This window comes from Bufo gargarizans, chromosome 4 (assembly GCF_014858855.1).
Source record: "Bufo gargarizans isolate SCDJY-AF-19 chromosome 4, ASM1485885v1, whole genome shotgun sequence".
Lineage (NCBI taxonomy): Eukaryota > Metazoa > Chordata > Amphibia > Anura > Bufonidae > Bufo > Bufo gargarizans.
In genome coordinates, this window is record NC_058083.1 from 451,469,840 (window position 1) to 451,485,194 (window position 15,355).

At 46.0% G+C, this 15,355-nt stretch overlaps 1 protein-coding gene across 2 annotated transcripts in view; it reads left to right on the forward strand.

Annotated features, from left to right (window-relative positions):
• The window catches only part of LOC122934218 (protocadherin Fat 4-like), a 140,326-nt gene that overhangs the window by 38,402 nt on the left and 86,569 nt on the right, over positions 1 to 15,355 (forward strand). For both annotated transcript variants that reach the window (XM_044289521.1, XM_044289519.1), the window contains exons 8-10: positions 6,205 to 6,317; positions 7,254 to 7,427; positions 9,884 to 10,006. In XM_044289521.1, coding sequence (XP_044145456.1) covers positions 6,205 to 6,317; positions 7,254 to 7,427; positions 9,884 to 10,006 — 410 coding nt within the window. The remainder of the gene's footprint in view (positions 1 to 6,204; positions 6,318 to 7,253; positions 7,428 to 9,883; positions 10,007 to 15,355) is intronic.

The following is a 15,355-nucleotide window of genomic DNA, read 5'->3' on the forward strand; positions in this document are numbered from 1 at the left end:
CACATGACCTAACCCCTCAGGTGACCACCGTAAAAAAATAAAAATGGTGTAAAAAAAGCCATTTTTTGTCATCTTACGTCACAAAAAGTGTAATAGCAAGCAATCAGAAAGTCATATGCATCCCAAAATAGTGCTATTCAAACCGTCATCTCATCCCGCAAAAAATGAGACCCTACTTAAGATAATCGCCCAAAAACTGAAAATACTATGGCTCTTAGACTATGGAGACACTAAAACTTTTTTTTGTTTTAAAAATTAATTCATTGTGTAAAACTTACATAAATAAAAAAAATTGTATACATATTAGGTATCGCCACATCCGTGACAACCTGCTCTATAAAATTACCACATGATCTAACCTGTCAGATGAATGTTGTAAATAAAAAAATTTCTTGTTACCTTGCCGCACAAAAAGTGTAATATAGAGCAACCAAAAATCATATGTACCCTAAACTAGTACCAACAAAATTGCCACCCTATCCCGTAGTTTCTAAAATGGGGTCACTTTTTTTTCAGAGTTTCTACTCTAGGGGTGCATCAGGGGGGCTTCAAATGGGACATGGTGTAAATAAACCAGTCCAGCAAAATCTGCCTTCCAAAAACCGTATGGCATTCCTTTCCTTCTGCGCCCTGCCGTGTGCCCATACAGCAGTTTACGACCACATATGGGGTGTTTTTGTAAACTACAGAATCAGGGCCATAAATAATGAGTTTTGTTTGGCTGTTAACCTTTGCTTTGTAACTGAAAAAAAATATTAAAATGGAAAATCTGCCAAAAAAGTGAAATTTAGAAATTGTATCTCTATTTTCCATTAATTATTGTGCAACACCTAAAGGGTTAACAAAGTTTGTAAAATCAGTTTTGAATACCTTGAGGGGTGTAGTTTCTTAGATGGGGTCACTTTTATGGAGTTTCTACTCTAGGGTTGCATCAGGGGGGCTTCAAATGGGACATGGTGTCAAAAAACCAGTCCAGCAAAACCTGCCTTCCAAAAACCAAACGGCGCACCTTTCACTCTACGCCCCGCTGTGTGGCTGTACAGTAGTTTACAGCCACATATGGGGTGTTTCTGTAAATGGCAGAGTCAGGGCAATAAAGATAGTCTTGTTTGGCTGTTAACCCTTGCTTTGTTAGTGGAAAAAATGGGTTAAAATGGAAAATTAGGCAAAAAAATGAAATTCTCAAATTTCATCCCCATTTGCCAATAACTCTTGTGCAACACCTAAAGGGTTAACGAAGTTTGTAAAATCAGGTTTGAATACCTTGAGGGGTGTAGTTTATAGAATGGGGTCATTTTTGGGTGGTTTCTATTATGTAAGCCTCGCAAAGTGACTTCAGAGCTGTATGGGTCCCTAAAAAATTGGGTTTTTGTAAATTTCTGAAAAATTTCAAGATTTGCTTCTAAACTTCTAAGCCTTGTAACATCCCCAAAACATTAAATATCATTCCCAAAATAATTCAAACATGAAGTAGACATATGGGGAATGTAAAGTCATCACAATTTTTAGGGGTATTACTATGTATTACAGAAGTAGAGAAACTGAAACTTTGAAATTTACAAATTTTTCCCAATTTTTGATAAATTAGGTATGTTTTATGCAAAAAAAAAATTTTTTTTACTTCAGTTTACCAGTGTCATGAAGTACAATATGTGATAAAAAAACAATCTCAGAATGGCCTGGATTAGTCAAAGCGTTTTAAAGTTATCATCACTTAAAGTGACACTGGTCAGATTTGCAAAAAATGGCCTGGTCCTAAGGTGAAATAAGGCTGTGTCCCTAAGGGGTTAAGGGGATTGTTATTCCTGCTTCCACAAAATATTGATTGAGGCCTGCGATATACCTGCTTCCACAAAATTCTTATTAAGGGGATTGATATACCTGCTTCCACAAAATATTGCTTGAGGGCTGTGATATACCTGCTTCCCCAAAATACTGATTAAAGGGTTTAATATACCTGTTTCCACCAAATATTGATTGAGGCCTGCAATATACCTGCTTCCACAAATACTGCTCTTCTCTAGGGACAGGAACAGGGTCATTTTGAAAAATGACAGGCAGAGGAAGAGTCAGTCCGTTCCGCAGGGGTGGTAGGGGTCGGGCAGGTGCACCAGGCCAGAGCCTAAGTGGGAAGTTGGAGAAAGCACGTGCGATTACTTCAAAGGACGCACCAGAGTTGGTTGAGTGGCTCATTCAGCCTTCCACTTCTGCACCCTCCTCACTCTCTGCTGTGTGCACCCCCAAAGACACCATCACTACCACTATAGCCCCTCCACTCGAGTCAGAGGAATTATTTTCCCATCCATTCCCAGACCTTACCGATGCACAGCCATTCTGGACATTGGATGAGGAAGAGGAGGTAGCAACAGCCGCCACCCAGTGGTCTGGCGACAGTACCCAGATCAGTCCAAGGAGGGAGGTCCCCGCTGTTGCTGCCTACTCCGAGATCTCATGTGCCAGTGATGGTGAAGGTGACGATGATGATGTGTCGATGGACGTCACGTGGGTGCCCACAAGAGAGGAAGAGGAGGGGAGTTCAGAGGGATAGCCAGACCACCCTCAGTTCGTCTTCTCAGCACGAATTGGATGATGAGGAGGAGAAGGAGCAGGAAACGGTTGCCTCCGCTACAGAGGGTAGTACCCATGGAAGTTTTACTCCATCTGTTCAGCATGGATGGGTAGAAGAGGAGGAAGAGGATGAGGAGATTGAGAGTCATCCTCCTGATGAGGACAGCGAAGTCTTGTCTGTTGGGACTCTGGCACACATGGCTGACTTTGTTAGGCTGCCTTTCCCGTGACCCTCAGTGTTTTACGCATTTTGGCCAACACCGGTTACTGGTTGTTCACCCTTCTTGACCCCCGCTACAAAGAGAACTTCTCATCTCTCATTCCTGTGATGGAGAGGACAAATAAAAAGTGCAATACCAGAATGTCCTTGTGGAAAAATTGCTCCAAAAATTTCCAGCTGACAACGCTGGCTGCAGAGTACGTAGTTCCTTGGCCAACTGAGCAGGGGAGACGAGGGGAGATGAGGGGAACACACAGTAATTCCAACAGCGGCAGGGCAACACTCTCCAATGCCTGGGACAGTTTTATGACACCCCGCCAGCACCCTCAACCTGATGCACGGCCTAGTGTCTCAAGGAGGGAAACATTTTGGAAGATGGTGAATGAGTACCTTGCAGACCGTGTCAGCGTCCTCAATGATCCCTCTGTGCCTTACAACTATTGGGTGTCCAAGCTGGACACGTGGCACGAATTTTCGCTCTACGCCTTGGAGGTACTAGCCTGCCCCGCCACCAGCGTTTTGTCAGAGTGTGTATTTAGTGCTGCTGGGGGCATAATAACTGATAAGCACATCCGGCTGTCAACTGAAAATGCTGACTGGTTGACTCTTATAAAAATGAACAAGGCCTGGATTGCCCCTGACTTCTCTACTCCACCAGAGGAAAGCGGCTGAACATAAAGGCACTGTAAATGTGGCTTTTATGGTGTATTGAATACACTGTATTCCCATGCACCCCTTCCACCACTAAAAGGGTATATGGTTCAATCTCCCTTTTCTCGTCCTCCTCCTCCTCCTCCATCATAGCAACATGCTTATTAAGCTGCCCTCGCTCTTAATATTTCAGAGGGTCAGCTCAGCAGCAGCCCCTCACCCATAAAGTTTTTGAGGGTCACCATCAGGCCCTCGCCCATAATGTTTTTAAGGGTCACCAGCAGGCCCTCGCCCATAATGTTTTTAAGGGTCACCAGCAGGCCCTCGCCCCTAATGTTTTAGATGGTCAGATCAGCAGCAGGCACTCACCCCTTATGTTTTAGAGTGTCAGCTTAGAAGCAGGCCCTCGCCCCTAATGTTTTAGAAGGTCAGATCAGCAGCAGGTACTCGACCCTAATGTTTTAGAGGGTCAACTCATCAGCAGACCCTCACCCCTAATGGTTTAGATGGTCACATCAGCAGCAGGCACTCTCCCCTAATGTTTTAGATGGTCAGATCAGCAGGCCCTTGTACCAATAGTTTTTGAGGGTCACTAGCAGGCCATCAATCATAATTTTTCAAGGGTGTGTATGATGCCCTCCTTTATGTGTAATAAAGGGTGTATTGGAGTGCCAGTTCCTTGTAATTTTTGGCAGCCCTTTCACTTAGTGCATAGGCTTTATGAGTGCAGGAGTCCCACTACCTGAACAATTGTACCACAATGTGAATAAGGCCCTCCTTTATGTGATATGCAGGTTGTATCGAAGTGCCTCTTCCTTGTAATTTTTAGCAGCACTTGCACTTTATATACAATTAAATATACAGGAACAAATGTTTCCTAACAATTTTTCCTCTAAAATCGATTTTATCTTCGGTTTTGTGCGTATTATTGTCAGTCTGTAATAGTGGTGTACTACTCGGACAACATCGTTCACAGCAGCGACCTGGGATTCCAAGATGCATCTAGACATCCTCCCCATGCTGTTCCCAAACCATTTCAGTGGTGTTTCCATCAATTTCTGAACTTTTCATGTGAACCAGACACCCTCCCCTCTTCAGAGCAGGGGGTGCCTGGTTTAATGCTTGGGTTCTCCCATTGACTTCCATTGTGCTCGGGTGCTCGGTAAAGCACACAAGCATCTCGAGGTGTTCTACTCGAGCACCGGAGCACTTTGGTGGTCGACCAACACTAGTGAATGCCTAATTTTTGGGGCCTGTACTCCAGTGGCCTACAGTAACATTTTTAACCAGTGACTGCCTAATGTACCTCCAGCCACATCATCACAAGTTCTTTTCTGTCAGGTGAATGCCTAATTTTTTTGGCCTGTACTGGCCTACAGTAAAATTTGTATCCAGTGACTGCCTAATGTACCTCTAGCAACATCATTACAAGTTATTTTCGGTCAGGTGAATGCCTTATTTGTGGGGCCTGTACTCCCGTGGCCTAAAATAAAAAATTTCTAGGCTCCAGCAGGGCAAATTTTTGAGAGTTTCCCTTTAAGACGCATAAAAATGGCCCCTGATTAAAATACATACTATTTATGGGAATTTTTGCCAATGATCCCCCTCTGGTATGTCACTGGCCATGTTGTGGGGCTATTTGTGCACTTCTACTAACTAAGTATTTGGTGGCTGCAAATATGACCTGAAGGTTTTTTAGGTTCGCCTGCCAATGGGGCCCCGCCGCGAACGCGTGGTTCGCAAACATTTTATCGCGAACGTGCGTTCGCGAAACATCCTGGCCGATGTATGTCCTTCACTAGCTATAACACATGGCTGTCTACCACGTTATAACACATAACCGACACCTCAGGGTGTACAAGAGATATTATTATCTCTTAGGTATTAATTTTCCCTACCTAGGGTGATGTTCTAGGTGGAGTCCCCTGAATGTATGTGAGTTCAAACCTTTGAGCCCCTCCTCCAATGTGCAGCATGGATGTCTCTGAGATCACTCAGGAATGTGGTCTTATCAATACAATGGGGGATGGGTACTACATTATAACGCATATCATTACACAGAATGGTAATAATAAAAGGGAACAGAATTAAAGGAAGAGAACCAATCAGTACTTAAAAAAATACCCTTATTAAAGGGGTATTCCAGGAGTAAAATATTGATAGGTCATCAACATCTGATCGGTGAGGTCTAAACACCTGGCACCATCACAGATCAGCTGTTTGAAATGGTGGCTGCAGTCCAGTGAAACTTGTGGCCTTCTCACAGCATACCAAACACAGTACAATACGTTGTATACATACTTACCAACAATTGATTTGGTAAAATCAGGGCGTTTAAGCCCCTGCCATGAAAGCCCCAGACCTGAAAATCAGGGACAGTGCTGGAAAATTCGAGACAGTTGACAGCAATGTGTATAGTGGCTGTTCTTGGTATTACCCAGGCCCATTGCTTATTTATTGCTGTGTCCTGTTCTCTACTGTTCCCAGTGGTTGTCAGTGCCGCTGTGCAGGGAAAACTTGGGGGAACCTTCATTTTCAGGATCTGTGGGGGCCTGAACGTCAGATCATAAAGTGATGGTTTATGCTGGACTTTGAAGATGGGAATAACCTTTTACATATGCAAGCAGAATCAGATGCAAGAAGCTACCAGCCATCAATCATAAGATATGGAGATGCAGTAAATTAGACTATGACAACAATGTGATATTCACCCTGGAGGAGACAGCAAACATTCACATGATACCATATTTGTTGTTCTCTTCCAGTGCACCCTGCTGAATTTAGAGATTTTTTTTCAATTGACAGTTTAAATGGAGTTATTTCTATTAATAAGGAAATGGACAGAGAGAATGTCAGTCTCCTGGCTGTGAACGTTAAGGTAATGTTTTTTTGTCAATGATGGATAAATAATGTATAATACATGCTTGAAACTCATGCTCAAGCGGCACTGCTGGCATTGTGCAAGGGACGCAGCAGGTACTCTACAAGGGACACTGCTGGCACTGTACAAGGGGCACTCCTGGCAGTGTACAAGGGGCACAGCAGGTACTGTACAAGGAGCACAGCAGGTACTTTACAAGGGGCACTGTAGGCACTGTACAAGGAGCACAGCAGGTACTGTACAAGGGGCACTGCAGGCACTGTACAAGGGGCACTGCAGGCAATGTACAAGGGGCACTGCTGGCACTGTACAAGGGGCACTTTTGGCACTATACAAGGGGCACAGCAGGTACTGTACAAGGGCACAGCAGGTACAATGCATAAACCACAATAAGTACAATACATTAGTACATCGAGACAAGGCCACGCTAGTAGAATGAAGCACTTAGCACAATACATAGCAGCTGGGGGTGAGGGAGCAAGAATAGTCAAAGGAAAAATTGGGCACACCACAACAGGGCACAGGATACACAATGTGAAAGGGCACAGAAAAACAATATATCACACAGCAAATCAAATATTAGGGGTGGCATCACAGTAAGTACTCTCAGGTGTCACTTGCAGCAGCACAATGGGCAGGGTATCAGAGGGCAACTAGGGCAGTAGCAGGAACAATATTGAGAGGCAGTATTAGGCACAATATTTGGGTAACAGCAGACATGTTGGAGGTGGAAGAAGCTTTGACGTAGGTCTGGGACAGATGCAGAGGAAGGAATGCAAACAACGGCCATCAGCCTAAACGTCAGCCATGTGTCTCTGACTGCACTTTTTTATGGGTCGGGCAGATCTGACTTTTGCTATGGGGGCTCTGTGATTTCTATTTTAGCCCCTGCCTTAAAGTATGAGTTAATAATGACTATATCATTTGCATTAGGCGACTCAACAAAATAATGATCTTAAAAGTGCAGATTGTGTGGTGATGATCGTCATCCTGGATGAAAACGACAACGCTCCGCAGTTTTCACAATCCATCTATGAGGCAGATTTTCCTGAAAACTCACCATTTGGATCAATGGTTCTTGTTCTCACAGCCACTGACAAGGACGAGGTACAAAACTAGAATTCATCAAATCTGAATCTGGGTAACGCCACCGATCAGCTGGCTGAAGAGGACTCGGTCCTCCATGACCGCTTAGGCCTGTTTCTAGGCCATGTGACATCACAGTCATTAGTCATGTGGCCTAGGCGCAGCTCTGAGCTGCGATACCAAGCACAGCAGCATTCAAAATGACTGCGGGGCGTCAGACCCCTGCTGACCTATACTGAGGACAAGCCATCAATATGTAAAGCCTGGAGAAACCCTTGAAAATGACAGACTTCTTGAAGGCATAAGGGCATTAAAGGGGTTGTTTAGGGTTAAAAAAAGAAACATGTCTGCTTTCTTAGAAAACCAGTGCCACACCTGTCCACAGGCTGTGTGGTGTATTGCAGCTCAGTTCCAATTACGTGGATGGGGCTGAAGCAGTCATGTTTTTTCTAATTCTCAACAACCCCTTTTAGTAGAAGAACAAAATCATGCAAGAAGGATGCAGCTATGGTACATGACCTCACTAGGTCAATCAGGTAAGATGGCTGCTGCAATTACATTCAGGTTTTGTTTTGTTGCATCTACTTAAGTAAAAGGGTTTGTCATGGTGACTCTATTGGGTTGGGGTCTAGGAGTTCCACCAACCTAATATTTAAGAAATAAATAATTTACATTAACATGTTCTGTCATCCCTTTAACCCTTAGATTACCAGAGGTTTTTTCGTTTTTGTGTTTTCATTTTTCCTCCCTATCTTCCTGGAGCCATAACTTTTTTATTTTTCCTTTCACATATCCATATAAGGGCTTGTTTTTTGCGGAATAAGTTGTACTTTCTAATGCCACCGTTTAATATGGCATACCATTTAGTGGGAAGCTTGAAAAAATTCCAAATGGGGTGGAATTGAAAAAAATTGCAATACCTCCAAAGTTTTATGGGTTTTGTCCCTACGGCTTTCCCATTGTGGCAAAACTGACTTGTGCACTTCATTCTCTGGGTCACTACAATTACAACGCGGTGATGCCCATGATGTTTATATTTTTTTATTATTTTCTTTTATTCTAAAGAAATGGGGGTGATTGGGTGATTAGAATGTTTACATATATATATATATATATATATATATATATATATATATGTGTGCGCACATACATACACACATGTTTTTTAACATTTAAAAAAAAAATTGTAGCCTATTTAGGAGGCTACAATGTTCACTACTATGTTTTTTTTAATTGAATATTACCATACTCCAAAAAGCAGTGTGGTAAAATGTGTATTGCTGATTTCTTATATTGGCCTGCCACCTGCTGGCCCACATAGGGATTGCAGCTCTAATACATAGGGTCTCTTCAGAGAGACTCAGCCTATTAGAATTAATTACCGACATTCTCGATATTAACTCAGAAGCACGTGCTTCCAGATTTTTCATCCTTTAGATGCTGTGATCACACTTGATCACGGTATCTAAAGGCTGTAAGGTCAGCAATCGGCATTATTGCCGGTCACAGACATTAGCTTGCCTCTGCTGTTTCAAACAGTGCATATTTCAAACATGTACAGCGTTGGTTGCAAAGGGGTTAAAGAGAACCTATCACGATAAAAATGCAGTTCAATCTGGGGGCAGAAGGTTATAGAGCAAGAGGAGCTGAGCAGATTGATATATAGTTTTATGGGAAAACATCTATCTGCAGGATCAACCCTATTAAACCAGGCATACTACCTTGTAGGGTTGAATCTGCTGATTTAAATGATACCAGTCTTGAGAAAAATGGTTATGGTGTTTCTAAGAAAAAAGGCTTTTATTCTTTATGCAAATAAGGACTTCAGTGCACTGAGGGGTGTTAACAGCATTGGAAAACTTATGAGCTCAGGGGCACAGAGAGGCTAGGCCACGTCCCTTGGGGTACTGCAGCCCACATGGAAATAAATAATAAGAGTCTTTTCTCAGGAAAGCTGTAACGGATTACAGATTATAATAAGCAGGATCTACCCTACCAGTTAGTATGCCTGGTTTGATAGAGTTGATCCTGCTGACAGATACTCTTTAAACTTTTGCCCTTTCTTTGTTTAGGAGTCATGTGGACGGTCCTACATACTGATTGACAGCTCTATGCTTTGCTGTCGGTCACTGATTGGGACCGCCCACATGACTCCTAAACATAGAAAGAGAAGGGATTTCAGCGAATAAATTACACATTTTACTGAATGTTTTCCCATAAAACGATATATTAATCTGCTCAGCTCTTCGTGCTCTATGACCTGCTGCCTACAGATTGCACTACAGTTCACGGTGACAGGTTGCATTAATCAAAATGTGGTTTCATGATCATACACGGGAATGTCATAATGTCATTTGTTAACACAGACCCCATTCTTTCTCCACTTGTCTGCTGTTTTGTAGCTTCACACTGTAGCTGTAAAATATAACTGAGAAAAACATGCTCTAATTAATTTTTCTGGTATATTTCACATTTAGGATGGACTGTCCAATGGTTATTTCCAAACTAATGATACCATGTTTTCTGTGGACAATAATGGCATAATGTATCTTAATAATAGCGATCTTGATAGAGAATTAACACCAAGACTATATGTCCAGGTAAGTTTCTCCTGTGAAATGTGTCACCCCTCTTCTGCTCCCTCTCCTCTCTCGTCATATACAATTCCACAGGCTGGGAAAGAGAGAAAAGAGGGACTATGGTTCAGACACCCATCACCTAGATTACAACCAGGCCAGACTAACTCAAAGCCTGCATTACACTGTGGACATCTATATCTACAAGTTCCAGCTTACAGCTGTTAGCCAGAAGGTCAAGAGAGAGTCATCTGCAAGATAGAACATCAGAGGTGTCACTTATCTCCACTTATCCAGCCACCATACCTCATCATCTGGGGATAGAAACTGCACTTTGTACAAACTTCTGCTTAATGTACTACAAGTTATCATTGGCGCTGAGTAAAGCAAGACTTTTATTAATTTACTTCTGACCTGAGTCTTTAAACCACCTTTTCACTCTACTGATCACCATGGAACAATGACCTGGGGGAGTACACTGTGACACAACATCTCATCAGGGCCACTACCACTCTTGTCCTCTACACCAGCTACTCAGGGTCTCACTGCACCAGCTTTTCACAACACCATCAATTTACAATATGGTGTCACAAGATGTCTATCCCGTGAGTGTCTATAAGCACCTCACCTACTGTGTCCTTCTCCCATACCATGTAGATTGTAAGCCCTCATGGGCAGGGCCCTCTCTCCTTCTGTACCAATTTGTAAATCGTATTGTTCATGCTTAGTGCAATTGTCTGTATTATGTGTGTATACCCCTTATCATATGTACAGCGCTATGAAATGAATGGTGCTTTAATAATAAATAATAATAATAATGATAATAAGCAGCCACCCACTAGTTGTGAATTGCAGCCTCTCAAGAGTATGGTTGGCATGCTGCAATATTGTATTGAATTTTTTGCATGAGATATTAGGATTATTAGCCAATTTAGATGCAAAGTTAGGGTTGACACATATTATATACTTGTTTGTGCCATGTACTCCAGAGCGGAAACCAAGTCCTCCGGAGCAGTACAGTCGTGGCCAAAAGTTTTGAGAATTACATAAATATTGGAAATTGGAAAAGTTGCTGCTTAGGTTTTTATAATAGAAATTTGCATATACTTCAGAATGTTATTAAGAGTGAGCAGATGAATTGCATAGTCCTTCTTTGCCATGAAAATTAACTTAATCCCAAAAAAACCTTTCCACTGCATTTCATTGCTGTCATTAAAGGACCTGCTGAGATCATTTCAGTAATCGTCTTGTTAACTCAGGTGAGAATGTTGACGAGCACAAGGCTGGAGATCATTATGTCAGTGTCATGGAACCATGAACCAGACGTACAACAAGAGATGAGTGGAAATAAGAAGGCTTTATTGAAAATAAAGCTGTAAGGCAAAAGTCCAAACGGATGGCTAAACCGAAGCAGGGTCTTGCGAAACCAGAGATCAGGAACCAGAAGGGTAGTCAGATGAAGCCAGGATCAGGAACCAACAGGGTAGTCAGACGAAGCCAGGATCAGGAATCAGCAGGGTAGTCAGACGAAGCCAGGATCAGGAACCAGAAGCAGCAGCAGTCTTAGAAGCATGTGAGCACAGGAGGACCAAGCAGGGAACTGAAGCCACAGACCTCCTATATATATGAGCTAGGCATCCAGCTCCTCCCAGTGGGAAGGAGGAGCCGCAGGGTGGGAGGCTACAAGAAACCCAGAAACCAAGATGGCCGTCAGCACATGTCAAACGAAGGAGAACAGCAAGGAGGTAAGACCATGACAGTACCTCCCCCTCAAGGGCCCCTCCTCCGCGGAGTAAGGAACGGTTTCTGAGGGAAGCGTGCGTGGAAGGCTCGGAGCAAGGCAGGAGCATGGACATCTGCGGAGGGAACCCAGGAACGCTCCTCTGGACCATAACCACGCCAATGGACCAAAAACTGCACCCGGCCGCGGACCAGGCGTGAGTCCAGGATATTGCTCACCTCATACTCCTCACGATTGCCCACTTGGACCGGACGAGGCCGAGGAATCGAGGAAGTGAAACGATTACACACCAGTGGCTTCAAGAGGGAGACATGAAACACGTTGGAGATCCGCATGCCAGGAGGAAGCGCAAGGGCATAGGCTACCGGGTTTACCCTGCGAAGCACTCGGAAGGGACCAACAAAGCGAGGCGCCAGCTTGGGAGTGGGCACTCGAAGGTTGAGGTTGCGGGTGGACAACCATACGCGGTCTCCGACCTGGTAGGAAGGAGCGGGCGCTCGTCTGCGATCAGCCTGGAGTCTCTGGCGCTGCGCAGAGACCTCAAGGGACCTCTGGATCTGTACCCAAGAAGCACGTAGGACGGAAAGGTGATCCTCCACAGCCGGAATATCCTGGGGAGAGAATACCTCCGGTAACACGGCAGGTTGGAACCCATAATTGGCCATGAAGGGAGACGTCCCAGAGGAAGAGTTCACCGCCGTGTTCCTGGCAAACTCAGCCCAAGGCAGGAGGTCAACCCAATTGTCTTGGTGATCGGAGACATAGCAACGAAGGAATTGCTCCAAGGCCTGATTGGATCGTTCTGCGGCCCCATTGGATTGAGGGTGGTAGGCCGATGAGAAAGAGAGATGAATCCCCAACTGGGAGCAAAAGGCGCGCCAGAACCTGGACACAAACTGACTCCCCCGATCCGACACAATCTCCTTGGGCAAACCGTGCAACCGGAAGACCTCCCTGGCAAAAATCGAGGCCAACTCTTGTGCAGAGGGTAACTTCTTGAGAGGTACACAGTGGCACATTTTGGAAAACCGATCCACTATCATGAGAATGACCGTATGGCCTCGGGATGCAGGGAGGTCCACAATGAAATCCATCCCCAGGTGTGACCATGGACGCTCCCCGGTGGCTATGGGTTGCAAAAGGCCCAACGGAAGGTGCCGAGGGGACTTACTCTGGGCACAAACGGAGCATGCCGCTACATATGCGGCGATGTCGGAACGTAGAGAAGGCCACCAGAACAGACGTGAAACAGCCCAGGACAGCTGATTCTTTCCAGGATGCCCCACGGCCTTGGAGTTATGGTAGGTTCGCAACAACCGAGTGCGCAACTCCTCAGGCACAAAACACCTGCCGTTGGGTCTCCCAGAGGGAGCACCAGATTGAGCCGCCAAAATCTGCTCACCCAGGGGAGAGGTCAGGCTGGTGCGAATGGCGGCCAGGATCTGATTCGGAGGTATGACCGAAGTCGGAATCGACTCCTCCCCGGACAGCTCGGAGTACTGCCGTGATAAGGCATCCGCTCTGATGTTCTTGGAACCGGGTAGGTAGGAGACCACGTAATTAAAACGTGACAAGAACAGAGCCCATCTGGCCTGACGTGGTGTCAATCTCTTGGCCTCAGAGAGGTAGGTCAGATTCTTGTGGTCCGTCAGGATGAGAACCGGAACCACCGAGCCCTCGAGCAAGTGCCTCCATTCTTTAAGAGCCTGCACGATGGCCAATAACTCCCTGTCACCAATCTGATAGTTGCACTCCGCGGAAGACAGTTTCCGGGAGTAAAACCCACAAGGAAGCAGAGGACCCTCTGGTGTTCTACGCTGAGACAGGAGGGCGCCTACTCCCGTCTCAGACGCGTCCACCTCGAGGACAAACGGCAACCCAGGGTTGGGATGCGACAGAATCGGAGCCGACACAAAGGCGGACTTTAGAGCCTCAAAAGCTCGGATGGCCTCGGGCGGCCAGACCTGGGGATTACTGCCCTTCCTGGTCAGATCCGTGAGAGGCTTGGCTAGCATGGAAAAGTCCCTGATGAACTTCCGATAATAATTGGCGAAGCCCAAAAAGCGCTGCAGGGCACGAAGACCACTGGGCTGGGGCCACTGTAAGACAGCCGAAACCTTCTCAGGATCCATGGAGAACCCCTCAGCGGAAATGATGTAACCTAAGAAGGTTACCTGGGATCGGTGAAATTCGCATTTCTCAAGCTTACCGAACAGCTTGTTCTCTCGTAACCGTTGCAACACTCGTCTGACATCCAGAATGTGAGCCTCCATGGATTCAGAATATACCAAGATGTCATCCAAATAGACCACCACACACTGCTGCAACAGGTCACGGAAAACATCGTTGATGAATTCCTGGAAGACTGCGGGCGCATTGCACAACCCAAAGGGCATAACCAAGGATTCATAATGACCGGTCCTGGTGTTAAACGCGGTCTTCCACTCATCGCCCGCCTTGATCCTTACCAGGTTATATGCCGCCCTCAGGTCGAGTTTGGTAAAGACCGTGGCCCCTTTGAGGCGATCGAACAGCTCGGAAATCAAGGGCATCGGGTAAGCGTTCTTGATCGTGATGCGATTGAGACCCCTGTAATCGATGCAAGGCCTCAACTCACCGCCCTTCTTTTTCACAAAGAAAAATCCAGCCCCTGCCGGGGACGAGGATTTGCGAATGTGTCCGCGTGAAAGCGCCTCCCTCACGTACTCCTCCATGGCCTCATTCTCCGCTACCGACAGTGGATAGACTTTGCCACGAGGAGGAACGGCACCAGATTGTAACTCTATGGCACAATCGTATGGGCGGTGCGGAGGTAGGGCAACCGCACGCACCTTATCGAATACATCCCGGTACTCCTCGTATTCAGGAGGCAACAGAGAGTCCGAGGAAGTACACAGCAACTTGACAGGCCCATGGATGCAACTAGCCCCACACTGCGGTGACCACGAGAGGATCTCGGCCGATTTCCAATCGAAAGTCGGATTATGCTTCTGGAGCCAGGGGTACCCCAAGACCACCGAGTAGTGTGGAGACGAAATAACCTGGAGACAGACCGACTCTCTGTGAACGGCACCAATGGCCATCCCCACTGGAAGGGTCTCATGAGTCACGTGTGGCGGCAGAAGGGGTCTGCCGTCTATCGCCTCAAGAGCCAGTGGGGAACCTCGAGGCTGCAGAGGAATGGAATTGGCGGCAGCGAACACACTATCAATGAACAAACCACCAGCACCAGAGTCCACCAACGCCTGGGTCGTCACCGAGCCCCCGACCCAGGAGAGGACAACAGTAATCAGTGGTTTGTCAACACGGGAAACCGGGGACGAGGAGACTCCACCCAAGATCTGCCCCCGACAGGATCTCAGGTGCAAGCGTTTCCCGGACGGTTCGGGCATGCCAACCGAAAATGCCCACCGAGACCACAGTACATGCATCGGCCCTCGCGTCTCCGGAGTACCCTCTCCCCCTCGGACAGGCGAGCAAACCCCAGCTGCATGGGTTCACCCCCAGACAAGTCATCCCCAGGAGGCGTGGGAGGAGAGGGAGGCACGGGTGGGACAGCAAACGTAGGCGCCAATCTGTTAGAAGGCCTCCGCAGGCTCTCCTGAAAGGAAGGTCTCTCCCTGAGTCTGGTG